Source organism: Calonectris borealis, unplaced genomic scaffold (genome assembly GCF_964195595.1).
Source record: "Calonectris borealis unplaced genomic scaffold, bCalBor7.hap1.2 HAP1_SCAFFOLD_35, whole genome shotgun sequence".
NCBI lineage: Eukaryota > Metazoa > Chordata > Aves > Procellariiformes > Procellariidae > Calonectris > Calonectris borealis.
In genome coordinates, this window is record NW_027441451.1 from 452645 (window position 1) to 471467 (window position 18823).

The 18823-nt window shown below is 54.8% G+C and overlaps 2 protein-coding genes across 2 annotated transcripts; both read right to left on the minus strand.

The window, feature by feature from the left end:
• Positions 1–785: 785 nt before the first annotated feature.
• On the minus strand, positions 786–1808 carry LOC142076239 (olfactory receptor 14J1-like). The gene has a single exon (XM_075138617.1). It carries the CDS (start codon positions 1743–1745, stop codon positions 786–788), a length of 960 nt encoding a protein of 319 aa, XP_074994718.1. The 5' UTR covers positions 1746–1808.
• Positions 1809–11640: 9832 nt separating this feature from the next.
• On the minus strand, positions 11641–12576 carry LOC142076176 (olfactory receptor 14A16-like). Its single transcript, XM_075138555.1, has one exon. The coding sequence runs from the start codon at positions 12574–12576 to the stop codon at positions 11641–11643; it is 936 nt and encodes a 311-aa protein (XP_074994656.1).
• Positions 12577–18823: the final 6247 nt, after the last annotated feature.

An 18823-nucleotide genomic window follows, 5' to 3' on the forward strand; every position in this document is an offset into this window, starting at 1 on the left:
TGGGGCTGCATTAGGAGGAGCATGGCCACCCCAGACATCTTGAGTTTTCATCCCCCTCCAGTGAGCCGTGCTGTGGCCACACCTGGACTAGTGTGTCCCTCTGTGGGAATTCCTGCTCTAGACAGGTGGGGAGGAACTGGACAGTGCCCAGAGGAGGTCTGCACATGTCCTACACTTTAGGCCCCAAACCCCGTCTTTGCAGACCTCTTCCATACCTACTGAATCCCAGGAACATGCTGTCCCTGGAGAACCACTGTGCTCTTCAGGCAGCTCCAGATTCCCCTCCTAGAGGACGGGTGTCCTTAATGTCACCCGTGTGAAAGCCCTAGGTACATCCCTCAGTTACACTCACCATCTTACCTAGCATCAGACACCAGCTGGTGACTCATAAATCCAGTCTTGTGTCTCTAAAAGGTCACAAACAGACACTAAACTTTTTAGTTCTGAACACATGGAGGAAAAGGAGCTTCAGGGGTGCAGTTCCTCAGGCCTCTTTGGAGAAAGAGCCCAGCCTGAAAGCACTGCACCAGCGAGATCCCACTTTATTACAGAGATGACACGAGAGAGGCTAACTCTGAGCCAGTGTTAAACATACTTTTATCAGGGCACCAGGTGCACTTACACATGCAAAGCAGGTACATGACTCAGATGTAGTGACGCAAATGCAAACATTTGTGTAGGAACATAATAACCATGAACAACAATAACAGCAGCAATAATGATAAGTATAATGATTAAAAATACCAAACAAACAAGAAAAAAAGATGGAATCAGGTCTCTGGGAGTCATTTATGGAGAGAGGTCGTAAATTTCTCACTCTTGAAAAATGTCCATGAAATCAGTTTCCTAATGGCATCCTTGAGCTCCTGGTTCCTCATGCTGTAGATGAGGGGGTTCACTGCTGGAGGCACCACCGAGTACAGCACTGCCACCACCAGATCCAGGGATGGCGAGGAGATGGAGGGGGGCTTCAGGTATGCAAACATGGCAGTGCTGACGAACAGGGAGACCACGGCCAGGTGAGGGAGGCACGTGGAAAAGGCTTTGTGCCGTCCCTGCTCAGAGGGGATCCTCAGCACGGCCCTGAAGATCTCCACATAGGACACCACAATGAAAACAAAACACCCAAATGCTAAGCACACACTAACCGCAATAAGCCCAACCTCCCTGAGGTAGGAGTGTGAGCAGGAGAGCTTGAGGATCTGGGGGATTTCACAGAAGAACTGGTCCACAGCATTGCCGTGGCAGAGGGGTAGTGACAATGTATTGGCCGTGTGCAGGAGAGCATTGAGAAACCCACTGGCCCAGGCAGCTGCTGCCATGTGGACACAAGCTCTGCTGCCCAGGAGGGTCCCGTAGTGCAGGGGGTGGCAGATGGCAACGTAGCGGTCGTAGGCCATGACAGTGAGGAGACAATACTCTGCTGTCATCAAGAAGAGAAAGAAAAAGAGCTGTGCAGCACATCCTGAGTAGGAGATGTCCCTGGTGTCCCAGAGGGAATTGGCCATGGCTTTGGGAACAGTGGTGGAGATGGAGCCCAGGTCGAGGAGGGAGAGGTTGAGGAGGAAGAAATACATGGGGGTGTGCAGGCGGTGGTCGCAGGCTATGGCGGTGATGATGAGGCCGTTGCCCAGGAGGGCAGCCAGGTAGATGCCCAGGAAGAGCCAGAAGTGCAAGAGCTGCAGCTCCCGCGTGTCTGCGAAGGCCAGGAGGAGGAAGTGGGTGATGGAGCTGCCGTTGGACATTTGGTCCCTCTGGGCATGGGGACCTGTTGGAGGAGGAAATCACAAGAAGTTAGGGGAGACTTCTCTGAGCAAAATCCAAGCCATTTCCCACAGCCCCTGCCCCTGCTGCACACCCCCCCTTTGCATTTTCCAGGAATCCTTCCTCAGCTGCGGGGCTGGAGCTCTGGTGGGTGCTGGCTGAATGTGGCGTGAGGAGCAGGGCCTCTGCCCGCTGGCTGCCGAGGAGTCAGCCCTGCTCTGCAGCAGTGGGTTCCTGGGAAGGGTGGGGGCAGGGGCCAGTGCTGGCGTTTGACTTGGTCAGATGGAACCGCTCCTAACGCAGAAGGGCCTGTCAGCACCTGCACTCCCCGTGCTGAGGAGCTGAGGTGGCAGAAGGCACTGTGAGAGGCTTGGGGGTTTTGACAGCTCCCCCCATCTCCCCTGGGGAGTGTTCTTGGATGTCAGGAATCCTCAGCATTTCTGCTGCACTCCAGGAGAACAGAGTGAGTCCTGCGAGGCAAGAGGATTGCCTGTGGCTCAGAGCGCAGTGAGGGGAGCTGGTCTGTCCCCCGGTCTTGTTCCCAGCTGCCTTGGGCTTGCACCTTCCTGAGATGGAGGGCGATCACATTCTTATGTTCTGTTATGCAGCCAGACACTGCTGAGAGCAGAGGGATCCAGTGCAGAGCACGAAATGTCCCACCCTTCCTCAAGGTCTCAGCACCCCACTTCTAGCCCAGGACACTCGTGGCTCATTTCACCAACCCCACAGCATCTCCTCAGCCAGAGAGTCTCTGCGTTTCTCCGTGAGGCTTTCAGAGAACACAAGGGTGCTATGGGACAGCTTTGCATGCTGGCAGGCAGCTCACAGCTTGGAAGGACACCCCAAGGAGATAGCCAAGTGTCCGAATGTTGGCAGCTCAGGAAGAGACAATTGACTCACTCCCCAGCCCCACAGGCTGCGTTGCCCACAGCCCCTCGGGTTAGAGGAAAGCTGGGACACTTGTTCCCATCGACATGCCCGCACGAATGGACGAACAAGATCAGGGTGTGACTCTGCAGCTGAAATTCCCATCCCCAGGCAGCCTGGCAGCAAGAACAAGATAACTTTAAAACAGGCAGTGGAGAAAGAAGGAAAAAGACAGCGAGGGTCTGGCTGAGCGAGGCAAGGGCCGAGGCAGCCGGGCACTCAGGACAGCGTTCCCCTCACCCAGCTGTGCAGCCACCTCCCAGGCAGTGATAATGCAGGACAGTTGCCCCCAGCCCGATTGCTGGTCAGTGGGAACTGGGGACGTGGCAGGAGGGATGCCCTTGGCCTCTTCTGCTGGTCTGCTAGACAGAGAGGTGACTCCCAGCCTAGACCCCATGGCCAGGAGGGTCGAGGGCTGTGCTGGGTGGGGGACATGAAGGGGGTTGCTGAGGGAAGGCATCTGCACTGCAGGGGTGGCCGGGAGGTGCCCATATCTCCCCTGCAACAGGGCTTCCATTAGCAGGTCCTTCCTTTGCTGCCCATCTCTCCTGCCTGGAGCTGTCCCTGCCAGGAGCTCTTGCTCTGGCCCCACGGCTCTTCCCTGCCAGTGCTCACAGACCCCATCTCAGCCCCTGGGTGCCCAGCGCTGCCCTGCAGCCTCTCCGTGTGCGCAGGGGGTAAAGAGCAGGTCCCGCAACCCCGATGAGACTGGAAAGGGGATGCTGGTGCTATCTGTAGCCCCCAGAGCTAGAAATTGAACACACAGACTCAGGAAAGCTCCTTATCCAAACAGTCATCCCTCCTTTGACCTTCCAATTGAAAAGTGCCCTTGGAAATGTCCCACTGCCCACCCAGCCAACCAAGATCAGAAACCTCCAAAGACAGACACCTTCCCTTTCAGGGAACTCCATCTTGAAAAGTCCCCTCAGAAATGCCCGGGGCTGAGCTGGAGCTGGAGCAAACCTGACCCAGGGGCACAGCCAGGACGAGCTGGAGCCTGTGCTTTTTGACATGCATGGAGGAAGTGCCATGGCATGGTGGGACAAGTGACACAGCTTGGGGTGCTGCAATGGCTGGGTAGAGGCTTTTCAGGAGAGACAGGCTGGAAGGCTCAGGAGTGGGGTTCCCTCAAAGAGAGGTGTTTTGGATGTATGGAGGTCCTTTATGTGGCCAGTGAGATGTTGGGTGAGCCCTTGTGAGTGTGGGTCAGAGGAGAGGCCAGTAAAGGTGACATCGTGGTTGGAGATAAGGAACCCACAGTCAGGGTGGGGAAGTTGGCTTAGTCTTTTCTAAGCACCCCAAGGAAGTCTCTGGCTGCAGAAGCCTGGGTCTCATGGGGGACTTGAATGGCCTTGGCATCTTCTGGAAGGGGAACACAGCAGGATGCAAACAGTCCAGGCGGTTTATGTCTGGGGAACCACTTCTCAGCACAGCTGCCAGATGGGCCAACAAGGGCAATCCAAACGCGGATTTGAGACTCACAAGCAGTACAGAGCTGATCAGGGACGTGAAGGTCGATGTAAGCCTTGGCCGTTGTGACCCTGAAATAGTGGAGTCCCACCTCCCGAGGGGCGTGCGGAAGGAGAGTTAAAGACTGCACCTGGTGGACATGGAGGAGAAGACTTTGGCCTGTTCCGGGGAGTTTTCGTGGGGATCCAATGGTCAGCAGCACCGAAGGGCAGCAGAGCTCAGTACAGCTGGTCTTCAAGGACAGCATCCTCCAAGCTCGGCGATGGTCCATATCAAAACTCAGTTGAAACTTGAATGGGATTTCAAGGGCACCACCATGAGCTGTGACTACTTCAGGGACAGGTCAAGAAGAATATGTGTGGCCACTGCTCCACTGAGTAAAACAGGTGTGGATGGAGCTGAGATACTCGATGTCCTCTGTGCCTCAGTCTTCACCAGCAAGGTCTCCCAGGCCTCTGTGCCTCGAGGCAGGACTCTGGAGGGGAACAGTCAGGGCTGGATAGGAATCAAGTCCTGGCTTATTGAGCAACCTCAGATGTTACCATGAGAATGGAGGGGCTGCATCCAAGGGTGCTGAGAGAGCAAGATGATGTCAGAGCGAGGCCAGTCTCCATCATCTTTGACAGGTCATGGAGACTGGGGGGACTCCCTGACGACTGGCAAAAGCAAAAGTTGCATGCCTGTTTCAAAAAGTGCCAGAGGATGAACTGGGGAGGGAAAGGCTGGTTAGCTTCGCTTTGGGTGAATAACATGTCCCAGAGGTTGTTCTGGATTGCATTTCTGGGGCGGACGAGCCCCTCCAAGTGACACAGCTTCGGGACTCCCTGGATGTCTTGCAGCTCTGCAGAATAATTTCTTCATTCAAAGCCTTGGGAGGAAATGTATTTTTGGAAATGGCTGTAGAAATCTATATTTCCATAGAGGGAGAGAAAGGGTCGTCGTCTTGCTTGTCCATGGCCATGGCCATGGCCTATGACAAAAATCAGGAGAATTTATAGACCAACCTCAAAGTTCTGAAAATGAAGACTTCTCAACAGTCATTACACAGACCTCTTCTCTGTACATGTTTCAACTTTTGCCTAACATCTTCTTTCAGGGATTGATGCAGCTGCCAGCACAGAGGTGGCCACTGCCTCCAAGGTACATGGGGGTAGCTGAAGCCCTTCCGTGGGACAGGGAAATGTGACCCAGGACCTACAGGATCCTTTCTGAAGCAGGAGCTGGTGGCCAGGCAGAGAAGACCAAGGCACCTGAGTTGAGACACCTCATTTCTCTCTCTGGACTAGAAAGGGACCTCTCAGCAGTTGCACTCGAGGTGTCCAACATTAGAGATCACTCTCATCCCTCTCTTCACCTGCAGTGAAGTCATATGTAATTTACCTGCAGGCAATGAAAACTGAGTGGGTCTAGATGCTGCAGAGTCTACTTGAAGATGCTCCTGTAAGCATTACAGGTTCAGATTTATGCCGATTTCCATGTTCAGAACAAAGCTTTTCATTCGCTTTGTCTCTTTGCTTCTCCCTGTGGCTCGAGGGAGTTTGTGACTCCAGTGTGTGACTGACGGGGTGCAAAGAGCAAATATGGGCAGAGTCAGGGGCAGGGAGTGCTTTGAGGTGTCTTGGGATGTGTGCTGGAGACAATAATGTGTTTTCCTTGGTGTATGGTCATCCACAGTGGGAAGTGGACTTCGGTGGAGGTAACATGGACTTGATATACAGCTGAGGAATGTCTTTTGGGTTTTTAATGAGCTGTGCTTGACTTTGGTTCTGCTTGTTGGCAATTAAGAAACACCTTTCTGTGCCTGTGTGCAGGTCGTTCTCCAAGTAAAGCGGGTGGGAATTGGTGCCAATGGGCTGAAACACGCAGCTACAGACTGTAGTGGAGAAAGGTCTGATTTGAACAAGGCTGCTCTAAATCTCAGGTGGGTGATGGGAGAAATGGTGGGGGTTGGGGTAGGGACAAACACTTCCCATGGAGTGTCTGACATAAAGGGCCTTGGCTTCCCTGTATGTCCATACTCAATTAGGAGATGCTCAGGACCAGTATCAATTGGGGACTGCTGATATCCCTTAATGTGGAAGCAGAAAAAGGCAGAAAAGTTGAAAAAGAAGAAATCCTTTCTTATTGTGATTTTTTATAAAAATCTTTTTACTTTGACAACCCTTCTGAAATCTCTCTAATTAACCACATAAGAACTGAGGAATTAAGGAAAATTGTGCCCAGAGACTTGGCTTGTTAGGGAATTTTGCATGTTCAGGAGCCCTCTTGTGCCAAGCTCCTGAACTGCAGATACTGAAAGCAGATTGAACAAGGCTCTGGAGATCTAAAAGTCAGCACCAAGCCTCCAAGTTTCTGAGGGTGTTAGCGGGCCCCACTGAGGGCCATCACTGAAGAGACCATGGAGGGAACGACCAGACGAGGTGACTGTCCCTGGGGGCTGGTGAAGCAGGAGCTCAGAGGCCCTGGATACAGGTAGAAAAATGAACGTGTAAGTGGCTGTGAAAGGCCTTGATGTGTTTCCTTAAGGAGGATGGCCAAGCCCTGAGCCCAGTGCCCTAGGAACGGGGATTCTTCCCTCATGGGTGTCTCAGGGCGTTTTCTGGGGGCAGTGAGATGTGAGGGTTTGCGATGCTGAGTGCAGGTCAGTGGTAGGACCCCTCCCAGGCTCTACCAAGGGTGAGGAGGCAAGAAAGCACAGGGGCTGTATGGAACTGGTGTCCTCTCGTGGGCCTCAGCAGAAGAGACAACAGCTATAGCCAAGAGGACATGGACCTCAGTTCTGTTGGGGGTCCCAGCCCTGCCAAAGTCCTCAGCCATGCCCACCACAGACTCTTTTACACTGTCCTATGGCTGTGCCAGGGTCCCTGCAGATTTCAACCACCCTCCTGATCCCCTGACTCCCTCTGACCCCATCATGTCCCAAACTTTCCCAATTACTCTCTGTCCTCACTGACTATTTCTTCAAACACAAAGCTGTCGTTTTCAGAGGATCTGCCAATGCCTGTGAGTTCCCCACAACCCATCCGGCTACTTCCAAAGCCCTATTGTTCCTCTAGCACCCAAGACGACCTACCCCAGACTTGCTTGAATCCACGATTTCTCTTCATATCCCAGCACGGAAATGCACATCCTCTTGCTTCTGCGTCCTTCAAAGTCAACACTCAACCTTCTCCACTTCAGCATGGCAGCCCCCCCACACCCAGCTGCTATTTCAGGCCTTGCTCCTGCCTTTAACACACTCACTGCCACACACACCCCGCTATCGCCCTGCACGCCCACGTGTCTCACAAAGCCTTCCCTCTTCCCCTGCAGTGATGGGACCTCACCCCAGGAGGTCTGTGTGTCCTCCACGCTCACGGATGTTTCCTGAGGTCCATCAAAGTTTGGGGAGTGAAGGAGGAAAAGAGAGCAAGATGAGCTCTGAGGTCCCTTCACCTGCCCTGCATGTCCGCATGTAACATGAACCTCACCTCCTCAAAGAGTTGGTGTGGATTCTCTGCAGAGCCTAAAGCACCACACAGGCCAGGGGACAGGCCAGGCATCAGAAGAGGACTCACTCTTCTCTGCACATAAATCTCAGGTTCCCAGGAACGTCAGGGGGCATGGCATGCCGATTCCTGGTTTCCAGGAGCCAGTCAAGTGCCCCGTTTCTATTTCTGTAATGGTGGCTTCGACGCCTGGCTCATGTGCAGACTCTGCACATGGATGCTGACACTTACTGAGCAACGTGCTCAAACCTCAGGGCTGGCCCTTCTTGGAACCAAAGGGAGGACTAGGGACCTCCTGAGCACGCACAGTTGCTCCCGGAATCGTCCCCTGTGTCTCTGCGGTAGCTCCCCTCACCTCCAGCTGAATCCCTTCTCCTGGGGCACACTGCAAGGCACACGCTCGTGGAAGGTTTGTGGGAAAGGGTCTGCTGGGGTCTGCGGTCCAGCCTGCCAGCAAAGGATGGGGAATAACCCACCCTAGAGTCTGGCTGGCTGCGACTTTGTGGAGCTGCAAACTGACAACCTCCAAAGACGGAGATCAAAGATCCTCTCTCAGTGTCTACCTGCAGTGCAGCACCGCCCTCTTAGGCAGTTTTCCCTAATGCCCAGGGTGAAGCTCCCAGGAGGACGTTGGTGGCCGTTGCCTCTTCCATACCATCTGCCACCTCTCCAGGTGGGTGTCACCTGCTTTTAGAGTGCCCTGTGCCTCCCCTTCAGCAGATTAATGAGGCCCAGCTCCCTCAGCCTCTCCACACAGCTCATGTGCTTTAGGCTCCTAACCCCATCATGACAGACTTCCTCTGGGACTTTCCAGTCTCCACATCCTCCTTTCAAAGTGGGAAACCCACTGACTCATGTGACATCCATCGTAACTCCATGCCCTTCTCCCCAGGACTCTCCTCAGCCACTCAGGTCCCAGCCTGTCCTGATGCACGGGGTTATTCTGCCCCCAGTGCAGACCTTGACCCCTTCGCCTTGTAGAACTCCAGGAGGTTTCTCTTGGCCAAATCCACAAGTGTGTCAAGGTCCCTCCAGACTGAAACTCCAACACATCAGCAGTTAAGGTTTGTGGGCAGTGCCTCAAGCAAGATAAGAATATGGGGAATTGCAGGACACTACAGGGAAAGAGAGAAAATGATGTGCTGAATGGAATTGCTACCCAAGGTGGAAAATACCACAGAAACTATCTCAGAAATGCCATCAGAGGTCACAAAACAAGAACTGCATGGCCAATGGGGAAAGAATTAAGGGGGTAGGATGTTCTTTTTGGAGAGCATTACAACAGTAACAGAGGAGATCTTGGGTAGGGGGAAATAAAAACAGAAGCAAAGGATGTGGTCAGGGCTGTTTGGGGGCACCTGTGAAGCAGCCCTGTGCCTGATATGCATCACTGCTCTGGTCAGGGAGAACCTGAGAGCTTTGCCTAATTTGAAACCATGAAGAGGAGGGAAGGACAGCATCATTGAGGCTGGAAGGGACCTCGGGAGGTGTCTCCACCAACCTCCTGCTCAAAGCAGGGTCAGACCAGATTACTCAGGGCTTTATCCAAACATGTCGTGGTCACTTTCTGGGACAGAGCCGATGCACACTCCCTGGGAAACAGCTTCCAGCATTTGACTATCCTCCTGTTGGAAAACTTTCTGCCTGTATGCAGCCTGACCCTCTCTTGTTTCAGCCCATTGCCTCTTGGCCTTGTGTCTTCTATCACGGACATGAGCCTGACTCAGCCTTCCTGAAACAGTGCAACGCTGCTGCATGTTCCCCCCAAGATCTTCCTTTCTCCAGGCTGGACAAGCCCAGCTCCCTCAGCCTCTCCTCACAGGCACAGTGCTCCAGCCCTGACCATCTTGGAGGCCCTTTGCTAAACCTCTTCCAGTTTGGAAATCTGGACACGGTAACCTGGATCATCCCTTCCCTCCATCTCCTGGCCGTGCTCCTGGTCGTCCAGCCCAGGGCCCTGCTGTCCTCCCTTGTGCCAGGGCACACGGCTGCCTCCTGTCCAGTTCCCTGCCCACCAAGACCTTTCCCACAGGGCTGCTCCCAGCCAGGCAGCCCCCAGCCTGTGCCATTGCCAGGGTGAGTCCCCTGCCGGGGCAGACACTGGCATCTGTCCTTGTGGGACTTCATGAGGTTCCTGCCAATACGTGCTCTCCTCCTCCTGGAGCCCCTTCATTGAGCACAGAGGCCTGGAGACCATTTCAATAAAGACTCAGGCAAAGAAGGCATTGAGTCCCTCAGCTCCACCTGTGTCTTCTGTTATTAAATCACCCTCCCCACTCAGCAGCAGCCCTGCATTTTCCTTGGTCAGCCTTGGTTTCTAACACAGCAATCAAAGTCGTATTTTTGAGCTTGACATTCCTTGCAGCCACCGACTGCAAATGTCCTTTGCCTTTCCTTCAAAAGTGCCTCTACCACACAGGCAATATATAGAAGTTCCTTCTTTGCAGCCCGTCCTTGTTGTCACCTCCTGGCAGCTGCTTCCTGGCCCCTGTAAACACCCTCTCCTTGTGCTGACCCAGCCCTACTGCCCCACACATGGTCCCACAGCCCCTCTGTGCAGGCACAGCGTGGGAAAGGGTACATTCCGGGGTGCGGAAAGTTCCCCCAGTTATGATTCCAAAGACAGCCTTCAGTTCAATGTCCCCACAGAACCCCAACAAAGCATAACCCCATTACATAACTTTTGCAGCCTCCCCCAGTACCCGACCCTCTCCCAGCCCCAGCTATGTCCCACGTGGGGCTTTGCAGACAGCCCTGCCCTGGGGTCTGCTGGGGCATGGGCCAGGGGAGAGGCTGGGCAGGGCTGGCTGTTCCCCTGAACTGGCACTGAGCCCAGCAGGAGGATGGAGGTGGCTTTGCAGCAAGACTCACCCATGAACTGAGGGGAGCAGCCAGTGCTGGACAGAGCTGCTGAGAGAGGCTGGGGGGTGACAGAGGTCCTGGGCCACCTCCCCAGCCTGTCCATGCCACCGAGAGCACAGACCGGCAGCCTCTCTCCTACGCCTGCATGTCTTTGGTCCCTTCCATGAGCCCTGGCTCTGCACCAGAAACCCCCTGGTGTCAGTGCTCACCCTGCATGCTCATGCAGCACAAGCTCTACAATGGTGATTTTCTCTCCCAGACACTTTCCTGCCCAGCCCAGCTCCTCCCCAGCTCTCCCCACCTCCACCGCCCCCTCCTCAGCCCCGCAGAGCAGCCCAGCCTGGGCTGGCCCCACGGCAGTGCCCACCACAGGGTGCTGCAGAGCTCTGGGCACTCACCCCACGGCCCCAGCCCCTCTGAGGGGCACAGCAGCTCCTGGGGCAGAGAGGGGTCTCAGCCTCCCCATCAGCCCCAGGCCTGGGGCCAGCCATGGCATGAGGAGACGGAGGCCAGCGTCTCCCTGTGTCTGCTGCTCTTCTCTCAAAGAGATCCTTATTGCCCAATGCTGGCAGCCCCTCTGTGCCAGTCCCTCTACCGAGCACAAGACCCCTGGCCTGGGGTCCCCCCAGGCAGCTCCTGCTGCACCAGTGAGAGAAAAGCCTGCCCCAACTGGTGCATGCAGAAATAGCTCTGATCTTGTCCAGGGATGTCACCTCGGGCCATCCCTGAGTTGGCAGGGCTGCTCTGCAGGGCAGTGGTGCCTGAAAGCCACAGGGACACAGTCCCAGGTCAATCCCTGCGGATCATCCATCATTTCCATTGGCACTGGGCACCCACACGTGAAGTGTCAGCACATGCCCATTCCCTAACACATCGCCCCATGTCCTCCTGCCCTGAGCCCATGGAGAACCCAAGCACAGCAGCATGGCCTCGTGGGGGCAATTTCTTCAGCCTGTTCCTGACCTCAGCTTTGGAAGAAGAGCCCAAGCTCCAGACACGAGCACTGAGGAAATCCATTTTATTACAGAGATGTGACACAGGAGGCCAGCTGTGCCATCCTGCCAGACACACGGACAAAGGCCCCTGGGTCAGACAGGCTGGGTTCATGCCTTTGGAGAAGTGGAGGGGCTTATTGCTGCTGAAAGACAAGTGATTGAATCAGCTTCTTCAGTGCGTCCTTGAGCTCCTGGTTCCTCATGCTGTAGATGAGGGGGTTCACTGCTGGAGGCACCACCGAGTACAGCACTGCCACCACCAGATCCAGGGATGGGGAGGAGATGGAGGGGGGCTTCAAGTAGGAAAACATGCCAGTGCTGAGAAAGAGGGAGACCACGGCCAGGTGAGGGAGGCACGTGGAAAAGGCTTTGTGCCGTCCCTGCTCAGAGGGGATCCTCAGCACGGCCCTGAAGATCTCCATGTAGGACACCACAATGAAAACAAAACACCCAAATCCTAAACAGGCACTAACCGCAATAAGCCCAACCTCCCTGAGGTAGGAGTGTGAGCAGGAGAGCTTGAGGATCTGGGGGATTTCACAGAAGAACTGGTCCACAGCATTGCCGTGGCAGAGGGGTAGTGAAAATGTATTGGCCGTGTGCAGGAGAGCATAGAGAAACCCACTGGCCCAGGCAGCTGCTGCCATGTGGACACAAGCTCTGCTGCCCAGGAGGGTCCCATAGTGCAGGGGTTGGCAGATGGCAACGTAGCGGTCATAGGACATGACAGTGAGGAGAAAATACTCTCCTCCAATGAAGAAAAGAAAAAAAAAGAGCTGTGCAGCACATCCTGCGTAGGAGATGTCCCTGGTGTCCCAGAGGGAATTGGCCATGGCTTTGGGAACAGTGGTGGAGATGGAGCCCAGGTCGAGGAGGGAGAGGTTGAGGAGGAAGAAGTACATGGGGGTGTGGAGGCGGTGGTCGCAGGCTATGGCGGTGATGATGAGGCCGTTGCCCAGGAGGGCAGCCAGGTAGATGCCCAGGAAGAGCCAGAAGTGCAAGAGCAGCAGCTCCTGCGTGTCTGCGAAGGCCAGGAGGAGGAAGTGGGTGATGGAGGTGCCGTTGGACATTTGGTCCCTCTGGGCACGTGAACCTGTCCAAGGAGGAAAAGGCAGTGAGAAGTTAGGGGAGACTTCTCTGAGCAAAATCCAAGCCATTTCCCACACCCCCGCCCCTGCTGCACACCCCCCCTTTGCATTTTCCAGGAATCCTTCCTCAGCTGCGGGGCTGAAGCTCTGGTGGGTGCTGGCTGAATGTGGCGTGAGGAGCAGGCCCTGGATGGACACCCCAAGGAGAGAGCCAAGCGTCCGAACCATGGCAGCTTATGAAGGGAGAGTCAGCTCATCCCCAGCCTCACAGACTGCATTGCCCAGAGCTGCACAGGTTAGAGGAAAGCTGGGACACCTCCTTGCTGTGGACACATCTGCATAGGAGGACCCACAAGGTCTGTGCCTGACTCTGCAGCTGAAACTGCCATTCCCAGGAGCCTGTCAGCAATACCAAGAGCATCTGAGCAAGGCAAGGAGAGAGACAGATGGGCACTGAGGGGAGCCTTTCCCTTACCCAGCTCTGCACACCCCTCCCAGACAACAGCAATGCAGGACAGTCGCCCTCAGGCCCTGGTCAGCGGGAAATGGGCACGTGGCCGGAGAGATGCGCTTCATCTCTTCTGCTGGTCTGCTGGACGAGGAGGTGACTAACGGCCTAGAGCCCACGGGCTAAGGGCTGTGCTGGGTGGGAGAGGAGACAAGAGGGGTGTTGCCCAGGGAAGGAGTCTGCACTGCAGGGCATGGCTGGGAGGTGCCCGTATCTCCCCTGCAACAGGGTTTCCAGCAGCATTTCCCTCCCTCCCTGCTCATGTCTCTGCTGCCTGGAGCTGCCTCCCCAGCTGGGAGCTGTTTCTTTGGCCCCATGTTCCTTCCCTGCCAGTGCTCACAGACCCCACCCCAGTCCCCATCTGCACAGCTCTGCCCTGCAGCCACGCTGTGTGTGCAGGGCTCAAAGAACAGGTCACACAAACCCTGAGGAAAATGCAAAGGTGATGCTGGTTTTATCTGTAGGCTGGTGGGGGGTGAATGCGCTTGCTGAGGTTCCTAGTAAACCTCAGCGTGATGGTTTAAGAGTCTCAGACCCTGCTCTAACCTGCATTGGTTTCCATTCCCACCAAGCCGAGCCAGAGAAAAGTGGAAGTGCAGGTTCAGGAAAGCACAGACTCCAGCAGGAAACCCCTGCTCTGAACGTACTCATGAAAAGTCCCCTCAGAAATGCCCAGGGCTGGACTGGAGCTGTGAGCAGGGCTGACCCAGGCAGCAGCCTCTCGACAGCAGAAGGACCCTGCCCTGCTGGGGCTCGCTCCTTCCACCCACAGCTTCTCCCCACAGCGCCGTGGGGAGCTCCCCGGGCAGGCTGAGTGCTGAGCCTGGCAGGCGGCAGAGTCCCTGCCCCAGCACACAGCCCCTGGGGTGCAGGGACCCTGCTCGCAAGGACAGCCCTGGGCACCCCTGCCTGCACATCCCTGCAGTCCCCCCCAGCAGAAGGCAGCCCTCATGCCCTGTCCCTCTGACCATGCAGCAGGGAAGCCCTGCTCTGGAGCACCTCCTCCTCCTCTACATTACAGAAACTGAGTGACTCCTCCTGACAGAACCAATAAACTGTCAGATGTACCAGTTTTCGGAGATCCCTCCAGGAACTGAAGCTGCATTGCCCCGCACCCAGAGACTTACCACGTAGAGGGCTGTGAAGATTCACCCCCAGTGATCTCTCAGCACGCTCCCACTCCCAACTGCCTTTAAGCTCTCTCAGCCTCGCAGGTCTCCCCTCGGTGCCTGCAGGCAGTGCCCCCAGCCCTGCTCCTGGGCAGAGCTGTCTCTCTGCAGCGCTGCCCGCTTGCCAGGAGCTCCCTCCATCCCAGGAGCCCAGCCCAGCTCAGCAGCAGAGGACCAGCCCAAGGCACCACTTGCTCTGCCCCCTCGGGGCTCCCTCCACGTGTCCCTGCGCCTCCAGGGAACCTGCTGGGAATAGCCTGAAGCCATCACTGATGGTCCCTCCCTCAGCTGCGGAGAGACACTTCTTTCCAGCAGGGGCATTTCTCCCATCTGAAGAAGAGTCAGCTCCAGGAATCACCTTTTCATTGGCCCATCTGTAGACAGGACACCCGGACAGGGACAGGGAATGACCTAATTTAGCAGTGCCCAGGGAAGGGATTCAGCCCCCATTCCATGGTTGTGGCCCTGGGGCTAGCAGTGGGCTCAGCTCCCCCCCACGCACAGCACAAGCCCACAGGAGGTGGGATTCCTCTGGCCTCAGCTCAGGTGTGCACACAGCAGACACCTGCATGTCAGCTCCTTCTCTCAGCTCCCTGCTAATTAATGGAGATGGAGGCCAGGGCTGACGTGGTCACATGCAAAGACCTGGGGACATTTGGAGTGCCAGAGGTGGTCCAAGATACCTGGAGCTAGCTGCAAGCTCTAGTGGAGCAATGCTGAGAGACAGGGCAGCATCTGGGGGCATCTTCTTGGAGGCTGGAGGTGAATCTCTTTGGCCAGTGGAAATGGCATCAGATGCCCACATTTAGGATGATGGAGCCTGTCTCTCTTCTTTATGTTCTGGGCAGCCTACGCAGGGATTCATCTGGTGGAGCCATGTACCACAGGGAGAGCTCAGTTCCTCTCTGTCTTTCCCATCCGCCAGGTTGACTAGATCTCCATTGACTCTGATGGCGGTGGTGTCCTGAACATTCTCCCATTGCCCAATCCACTTCAGGGCAGTTATTCCATTTAAGGCCAGTTACAGGCCTGTAATGGTAGGTGAGGTGCCAAGGCTCTCACACACAGCGACATGCAGTTGGCAGGGACAGCGATGGTCCTACACAGGAAAGCCATCCCCATGCAGAGCGAGGGTGTGACAGACACCCAGGCAGCATTGCGACAGATCCAGTGCCTTTGGGCCAGAAACTGATTGCCACCCCTGCAGCGTGGCAAGGTCCGTCCCTTCTCTCTCCAGTAGAGGTAGGGCACTCCATGAATGGGAAGCCCATCACACCAGGGCCACCACGCGTGTGCCTACACCTTCAGACTTCTGTTTTTTCTCTCCTCCAACCCCCACTCACCCCCTGGAGAACACAGTCAAGGACCAGATCAACAGTTGTCACAGTGGGCCTGTCAGGAGCACCTTGTCATTCCTGGAGATCAGCTTCACCTCCACCAAAGGCCCTCGGGGACAGCAGAGACCCCACCGACAGCAAACCCATGTCTTGCCAGGGCTGCCCTTCCCATCCCTGGTCCTCTCTGCCCTTGGGGACAGCAGGGTTTGCTCACTCTCTTGGCACCCAGGTTCAGCTTTCTGTTTCCACCTGCTCTCCACCCCGGCATGTCTCTGCTGTGAAGCAAAGCCTTTGCACACACGGGGGCTTGGACACTTGGTCCCAGGTTTGCCTAAGACAAGTGAGAGCTTGGCCTGGGGCTGCACCTGCAGTGCTACAGCCCAAATGTGCACTGATGGCCTCAGCCAGGGGCACAGCCAGGACGAGCTGGAGCCTGTGCTTTATGACATGCATGGAGGAAGTGCCATGGCATGGTGGGACAAGTGACACAGCTTGGGGTGCTGCAATGGCTGGGTAGAGGCTTTTCAGGCGAGACAGGCTGGAAGGCTCAGGAGTGGGATTCCCTCAAAGAGAAGAAGTTGTTTGGATGTCTGGAGGTCCTTTATGTGTCCAGTGAGATGTTGGGTGAGCCCTTGTGAGTGTGGGTCAGAGGAGAGGCCAGTAAAGGTGACATCGTGGTTGGAGATAAGGAACCCACAGTCAGGGTGGGGAAGTTAGCATAGTCTTTTCTAAGCACCCCAAGGAAGTCTCTGGCTGCAGAAGCCTGGCTCTCATGGGGGACTTGAATGGCCTTGGCATCTTCTGGAAGGGGAACACAGCAGGATGCAAACAGTCCAGGCGGTTTATGTCTGGGGAACCACTTCTCAGCACAGCTGCCAGATGGGCCAACAAGGGCAATCCAAACGCGGATTTGAGACTCACAAGCAGTACAGAGCTGGTCAGGGACGTGAAGGTCGATGTAAGCCTTGGCTGTTGTGACCCTGAAATAGTGGGGTCCCACCTCCCAAGGGGCGTGCGGAAGGAGAGTTAAAGACTGCACATGGTGGACATGGAGGTGAAGACTTTGGCCTGTTCCGGGGAGTTTTCGTGGGGATCCAATGGTCAGCAGCACCGAAGGGCAGCAGAGCTCAGTGCAGCTGGTCTTCAAGGACAGCATCCTCCAAGCTCGGCAATGGTCCATATCAAAACTCAGTTGAAACTTGAATGGGATTTCCAGGGCACCACGATGAGCTGTGACTACTTCAGGGACAGGTCAAGAAGAATATGTGTGGCCACTGCTCCACTGAGTAAAGCAGGTGTGGATGGAGCTGAGATACTCGATGTCCTCTGTGCCTCAGTCTTCACCAGCAAGGTCTCCCAGGCCTCTGTACCTCGAGGCAGGACTCTGGAGGGGAACAGTCAGGGCTGGATAGGAATCAAGTCCTGGCTTGCTTGAGCAACCTCAAATGTTACCAGTCCATGAGAATGGAGGGGCTGCATCCAAGGGTGCTGAGAGAGCAAGATGATGTCAGAGTGAGGCCAGTCTCCATCATCTTTGACAGGTCATGGAGACTGGGGGGACTGCCTGATGACTGGCAAAAGCAAAAGTTGCATGCCTGTTTCAAAAAGTGCCAGAGGATGAACTGGAGAGGGAAAGGCTGGTTAGCTTCGCTTTGGATGAATAACATGTCCCAGAGGTTGTTCTGGATTGCATTTCTGGGGCGGACGAGCCCCTCCAAGTGACACAGCTTTGGGACTCCCTGGATGTCTTGCAGCTCTGCAGAATAATTTCTTCATTCAAAGCCTTGGGAGGAAATGTATTTTTGGAACTGGCTGTAGAAATCTATATTTCCATAGAGGGAGAGAAAGGGTCGTCGTCTTGCTTGTCCATGGCCATGGCCATGGCCTATGACAAAAATCAGGAGAATTTATAGACCAACCTCAAAGTTCTGAAAATGAAGACTTCTCAACAGTCATTACACAGACCTCTTCTCTGGACATGTTTCAACTTTTGCCTAACATCTTCTTTCAGGGATTGATGCAGCTGCCAGCACAGAGGTGGCCACTGCCTCCAAGATACATGGGGGTAGCTGAAGCCCTTCCGTGGGACAGGGAAATGTGACCCAGGACCTACAGGAGCCTTTCTGAAGCAGGAGCTGGTGGCCAGGCAGAGAAGGCCAAGGCACCTGGGTTGAGACACCTCATTTCTCTCTCTGGACTAGAAAGGGACCTCTCAGCAGTTGCACTCGAGGTGTCCAACATTAGAGATCACGCTCATCCCTCTCTTCACCTGCAGTGAAGTCATATGTAATTTACCTGCAGGCAATGAAAACTGAGTGGGTCTAGATGCTGCAGAGTCTACTTGAAGATGCTCCTGTAAGCATTACAGGTTCAGATTTATGCCGATTTCCATGCTCAGAACAAAGCTTTTCATTCGCTTTGTCTCTCTGCTTCTCCCTGTGGCTCGAGGGAGTTTGTGACTCCAGTGTGTGACTGACGGGGTGCAAAGAGCAAATATGGGCAGAGTCAGGGGCAGGGAGTGCTTTGAGGTGTCTTGGGATGTGTGCTGGAGACAATAATGTGTTTTCCACTGGTGTATGGTCATCCACAGTGGGAAGTGGACTTCGGTGGAGGTAACATGGACTTGATATACAGCTGAGGAATGTCTTTTGGGTTTTTAATGAGCTGTGCTTGACTTTGGTTCTGCTTGTTGGCAATTAAGAAACACCTTTCTGTGCCTGTGTGCAGGTCGTTCTCCAAGCAAAGCAGGTGGGAATTGGTGCCAATGGGCTGAAACACGCAGCTACAGACTGTAGTGGAGAAAGGTCTGATTTGAACAAGGCTGCTCTAAATCTCAGGTGGCTGATGGGAGAAATGGGGGGGGTTGGGGTAGGGACAAACACTTCCCATGGAGTGTCTGACATAAAGGGCCTTGGCTTCCCTGTATGTCCATACTCAATTAGGAGATGCTCAGGACCAGTATCAATTGGGGACTGCTGATATCCCTTAATGTGGAAGCAGAAAAAGGAAGAAAAGTTGAAAAAGAAGAAGTCCTTTCTTATTGTGATTTTTTATGAAAATCTTCTTACTTTGACAACCCTTCTGAAATCTCTCTAATTAACCACATAAGAACTGAGGAATTAAGGAAAATTGTGCCCAGAGACTTGGCTTGTTAGGGAATTTTGCATGTTCAGGAGCCCTCTTGTGCCAAGCTCCTGAACTGCAGATACTGAAAG